This window comes from Oratosquilla oratoria, chromosome 42 (genome assembly GCF_046742065.1).
Source record: "Oratosquilla oratoria isolate Oo_2021 chromosome 42, ASM4674206v1, whole genome shotgun sequence".
NCBI classification, from domain to species: Eukaryota; Metazoa; Arthropoda; class Malacostraca; order Stomatopoda; family Squillidae; genus Oratosquilla; species Oratosquilla oratoria.
The window spans coordinates 42,294,405-42,300,692 of record NC_134818.1 but is presented as its reverse complement, the minus strand read 5'-3'; the positions used below and the strand labels follow the sequence as shown (position 1 = coordinate 42,300,692).

At 38.5% G+C, this 6,288-nt stretch overlaps 1 protein-coding gene across 1 annotated transcript in view; it reads right to left on the bottom strand.

Annotated features, from left to right (window-relative positions):
• Positions 1–1,077: 1,077 nt before the first annotated feature.
• The window catches only part of LOC143021660 (uncharacterized), a 7,301-nt gene continuing 2,090 nt past the window's right edge, over positions 1,078–6,288 (bottom strand). The window contains exon 2 of the mRNA XM_076179270.1: positions 1,078–1,894. Within this exon, the coding sequence (XP_076035385.1) occupies positions 1,078–1,894 (817 nt within the window). The remainder of the gene's footprint in view (positions 1,895–6,288) is intronic.

The window sequence follows — 6,288 nt, the reverse complement described above, 5'->3', positions numbered from 1 at the left end:
TTATTATTATTATTATTATTATTATTATTATTATTATTTTTTTTTTTTTTTTTTTTTTTTTTTTTTTTTTTAGGAGTCATTGCAGACCACAGGAACAACATTGTACTTATTGCTTTTGCTTGCCTTCATGTTAGTTCAACATAACAGTGGATACTGCAGATGTAATCGAAGGTCTTCAAGTAGTTTTTAAGGTCCCTAAAGACCGTGTCACACGGTAGGTAGGTTTGGCCACTAACTAGGTAAATGAACTTTACCATGGCAAGCCACTTTTGCTAAACCTGGTGTAGTATTACCAAGTTGAAGTAGATGTTTTTATTGTGGGCAGCACCGATATCAGCAAAAAAAAAAAAATAAAAAATAAATAAACGAAGGGTTGTGAAGTCCCCCTCTCCTCTCAAACCCTTTCAAGCCACTTGATGAGGCAGTTCCCAGTTTCATTTGGGCCACGTCAAACGGCACTTTCCGAAAATTTGAGTCTACAACAATGGACATTTGGGGGATGTTTGGCCTCCATGAATCTCTTATAGTCCTGATATACTTGCGTTATAGAACCACCTGAAGCCAAGTACATCCTATTCTCAGACTTCACCTAGTGTAGTGTCTAGTAACTACAGGCAGCTTACGCACAGTATGTACTCATGTTCATAATCAAAAGGGGGACTATTATCTTTTTTCCTGATGTCTACTTCTCACGCAGATCAAGTTGAATGGTGTCAGTGCCACTTTTGGATGCCAATTTTTTTTTCTCAACCATCAATTTCATCTTCTTTGTGCAAAACTCATGGATACTAATGAAATCATTACGACACACCTTAAATTCCTCATTAGTAATTGTCACATACAAGCCAAGGTTGACACTTTTCTGCGATTTTTTTCATGATATCTCTTATAATTTTCCATTTTCATACAACCAACAAGATAGTTTTACTTCGGTAAATATTACCCAGTGCCCAAAAATTATTAAAGGTTTCTTCCATCTTCTCAAGTCCTATCTTCGTTAAACACCATCACTGCACGGTGGCCCTATTTTCTTCTTTGGCATCACTTTCTTGGTCTTACTGCCCTAAGTTTCTGGCTTTATTTCACTTTAGTAAGCCCCAATTCATTCGGTATCTTGGGGTCTTCTTCTAAGAGATGTAACATTTTCTTACCTTTTTCGGTTCTCTTCAAAATCTTTCTTGCGGTTTTGTTGAACTGTTCCGCTTCCTCTTTTGCTTTGCCGATGTTTTGTTTGGTGTATGTGGACGGGTCGGATAAGAGATCCTCCATTTTGCGTACGTAATCCAATTTATCAAGGATCACTATACCTCCGCCTTTATCAGCTGTTGTGATCAAGATGTCGTTGTTGTCTCGGAGTTCTTTTAGTGCACGTGCGTACCTTCTGGGGATGGCTGGCTCACGTTTTCTCGAGGCTAGTGAGCAGCATAATTTTAGACCCTGTTTGAATCCGTTCACTAATTCACTGTCCCTCCAATTATAGTTCTTTTCAACATAGTCGGCCGTGGTTTTATGGTTAATGCCCGTGCTAAACTTCAGACTTAGGGAGAGAGGTTCTTCTTGTATTTTTGTCAATCTAAGTGATGATAGGTTTGTAATCAGTTCGTGCCTCCCAACTTCCTTCCATCGGCTGTTGCTGCACAAATGCTCTAGTTTCATTTGGAGTTTTGCTTTGTGGATCCTGTCTTCTTCCTTGATTTTAAGGACAAGGCCATGTGGTATATAGTTTTTCTTCAAGCGGCTCCTGATCATGTTTTCTTCATTTCGTAGGGTTTCTCTAGCTTCTTTTAGGTATTCTCTGGCTGTGTTGCTGAAGGGTTTGTGTGGGTGGTGTAGGTGTTTCGGTGCTGATCTGGGTAGGACCTGCTCTTCAAGGCAGTCCTTTAGGAATTTGTCTCTGTTTTGAATACTCGCCAGAATAAGAGAGCACAAGGCGGACCTAAGGTACCACCGCCTCTCAAACGCGATGGTGGGTCACGTAGACCAGGAAGGACATCTTCCCGACTGGCAACAGGCAGAGGTAGTAAAGAAAGGTCTATCAAAAAGACAAAGGAAGGTGATTGAAGCCCTATACATAACAACCAATGCCAACATCAACCAAAAAGTAGGGGATATAAAATGTAAAAAATTCACAGCTCAATACGCAGCCATAAGAACCTGCCCCAGAACAGCGCCCACATAGAACGACAAACTCCATCCGGTGCCCAAACGTCCGCACTTCCTGGGTTGAGGGCTTGAGGCCGGTCAGTTCGTATTTTTATTTTTTATTTTTATTTTTACTATATATTTCTTTGGCATTTATTCATTGTTTTATTCTTGTTTCATTTTATATTGCTTCATTTTAAACTAAATTACTATTTATTTTCTTAAGTATAAATTAATCTATATCTTAGGTCATACAATGATGTGTCAAAGAGAACGTTGCCCACTATCACACTATTATTATTATTGTTATTGTTATATTTTTATTCTTTCCGAATATGTCCAAAATTTTTATCATCCATTTATTTATTTATTTATTTATTATTTTTATAACATTCTGTCACACAACGATATGCGATGAGATGTCATATCACTTTAAATTAGCACATTATTTTTATTTATTTATTTATTTATTGTTATTTTCATTTCATTTCATTTCATTTCATTTCATTTCATTTCATTTCATTTTATTTTATTTTATTTTATTTTATTTTATTCTATTTATCTGGATATTTATCTTTATATTATTTAATACTATAAGTTATCTTATGACACTTTAGGATTCCCACATTTTTACACCACTCACTTCACTTACACTGTTACACCCTCGATCAACATTCCACACACACCGGAGCTGTTTTATAATAACATCACAACAATTTATTGTATACTGTATTATCACTATTGTTCATTGTATTAAAAATTATAAACCATTGTACAACCAAACGGAACCCACCTCCAAGGAGGGAACGCGGTCTTACTCAGACTATATATACCGCCAGCTTCACTCCAGAGTCACATTCCTCTGAAGAAGCATAGAGCGAAACCGGTCAGGAATAAACTCAGGAACTCGGAACTAGACCCGTGACTTCTTTTTCCACCTTCATATATATTGTATGTATATATATGATATATATATATATATATATATATATATATATATATATATATATATATGCTTTGTTGAAGTCTACAGCAGTAGTAGCATTGTTCAACTTGTAAGAAGTACTCTCGATATTTCGAATGAGAGAGCGGAGGTTGGAGGTCAGGGTATTGATAGAATCTCCAAGGTACATGGTGTTTACTCTAGACGTCTTTCGACCCAATCAGAGGTCATCTTCAGGAGTTACAATATACACTGTGAAAACAGGAATGACATACGAGGTGTGGCGGGGGAGATTTTGTACCCGCGAAGAAACACTGGGACAGGAAGTCATACGAGGTGTGGCGGGGGAGATGTCGTGTGGCGGGGGAGATGTCGTGTCCGCATAGCTACCCACGGAGTGCCGACGGGTTCCCTGTAGGTTGCTGGTTGGGCTTCCTCATTGATGGGAGTGAAACTTCAGGCTGTAGCTGGATATCGATGGAGGGTTGCTCCAGACGAATAAAAATTGATTCAGCCATCCTTAATCTCCTTCTGTCTTGTTCACGATACAGTATTGTTGTTTGTGTTTCTAGTTGTTGCCTGGTGAGGGAGTGTCCATGTGTATTACTAGTGTGACGGAGTATTGCCCCATCCTGTAAATGGGGAAATATGACAAGGTTTTTCTGTTGCAGAGGGGGCTTGTGTCACGAAACTATCTAGATGTCGCTTTATTGTCTCCTCAACCAATTGTTTTGAGTAACCATTATTGGCAAGGTATTTCTCTGGGCACTCGCTAGTACCGTTGAGACAAAAACCCAGGTTTGTAGCCTTCACATATACTTCGGTGGAGAAAGAGTGAGGGCCTCGGTGAACTAAAACGTCCAAAAAGGGGAGTTTATAATTGGCTTCGAGTTCATGGGTGAAGTCAAGGGAGGAATGACGTTTAAAGGTGCTCACGATTTGTAAAATACTGTTCTCATTTTCTGCACTAATGAAATACCGCAGGAGTGTGATAAATTCCTTTGTTAAAAGAGCCCTCACACATTCTTCTACTTGGACTTCCACCCATGCTGAATTGCAGAGAGTCTCACAACTCCTTGCCAATAATGGTTACTCAAAACAATTGGTTGATGAGACAATAAAGCGACATCTAGATAGTTTCGTGACACAAGCCCCCTCTGCAACAGAAAAACCTTGTCATATTTCCCTCTTCTATAAAAACTTCATGTCTTCCGCATATAAAGAGGACGAAACGGCTTTAACCCTTAACAGGTAAAGTGGGGTCAGACAGACCCCATACTTTTTTGTTTTTTAATTTTAATATACTAATATATTACATACAGATATGTACTCCCATATACCTTCTTGATCAGTGGAGTAGTTTAATGGGGTGATAGGGTCATTCCTAAATCTTGCTCTATATAAGCTTTATAGAGCTTTTGAGCCCGTCTGACCCCACTTTACCTGAGGTGTGAGTACCGTGGGGTCAGTCAGACCCCACTTTACCTGAGGTGTGAGTAGCGTGGGGTTTGTCAGACCCCACTTTACCTGAGGTTTGTTCATGTCATATAAATGTTTTATCATTTATACTTATGGGTAAATAATAATTTCTTCTTTTTTATCAACAGAAAAACATATATCCGAGTTTGATTTTATCTATTTATTTAATTTATTTAATTAATTTATTTAATTTATTCCATTTTCCCTCTTTTGATCACATTCATTTTTATCACAATGTTTAATTTCTGTTCTGGTAATGTGAGTTTCTTTTCATATCATGGTCACACTATACTCATATTATCATAAAACATGACATTCTGCCACATTTTATTTGATTGATTTATCCTTCCCTCTTTTGTTCAAATTTAATTTGTATCACATATGAATGCTTAATATTTTCTGTTCTGTTAATATGTTTCTTCTCACAACAAGATCACACTATTCTCATATCATCATAAAATGTGACATCTCGCCACATTTTAGGGCACCTCAGTCACTCTATTCCCACACATACAGCTGTAATTTATTTCATCCTTCCCCTCTTTTAGTTCAAATTTAATTTGTATCACATATAAATGTTTGATATTTTCTGTTCTGTTGATATGTTTCTTCTCACACTATTCTCATATCATCATAAGATGTGACATCTCGCCACATTTTAGGACACCTCAGCCACTCTATTCCCACACATACATCTGGTTCTCATCTATCCCCCTTGTACAAGATCTTTTGAAAAATTATGGGCTCACATATGTAGGCATACTGAGGGACAAGAAGCCACAAGTACCAGCTCTGATGACAGACAAGGGTGCACGGCTTTCCTCTTTGACACATTTACCTGACAAGAAGAAGAAAAAATTCGTGCAGTTGATCTCCTCAATGCACCAACAACCTGTTATGGATGACTGTGGGAAGCCAGAAATCATCTTGTATTATAACAACACAAAAGGAGGGGTTGACGCGTTTGATCAAATGTGTGCCCGATATACGTGCAGCCGAATAACCAAACGGTGGCCTTTGTGCATAATGTACGGACCGGTCAACGCCGCCGGTGTCAACTCCTATATCACCTGCAATGAAATGAGGAAACGTGATGGACAGGCGGAACTTTCATCACGCCGGAAGTATCTGATTGAACTGGCAGAAGAGATGATACGGCCATGGGCAGAGGAGAGGATGAACTTCAAGGGGATGCACAAAAGTACTTTGATGACCATCAGAACGGTCTTTGGCTTGAACATGCCCCATCAGCAAGCGGATACCTCTTCTATGAGAAAGCGATGTGCCTTGTGTGACCGGAAGTCTGACAGGAAGACCAAGAACTACTGCCTACACTACAAAAGACCAGTGTGTCAGGACCATTCAACCCCCATCTGCGATGACTGCAATTAGATTCTTCAGTATCACAAATTCCACTTTCAGTATATCCAATAAAATATGTTCTTCATTATCACTAGCATTATGTATGAATTGCTCGACTCATGTCCTCTCAAGAAAACTCAAAACCCTCTGAGACCACAAACTTCCGTCAACGAAGGATGGAATTTTGCTGAGTCAGGGTAGGAGTGCTTAGAGCCATAAAAACTTATAAATAATAAACTTAGATACCATTAAAAACTTATAGATAGTTTGCTGGACCTAGTGTCAACCTTCCCTGAAAATTTCATTAAAACCAGTCCATAATTTTTACGTAAAATTGGTCAAAGTCAAAATAATCACCTCGT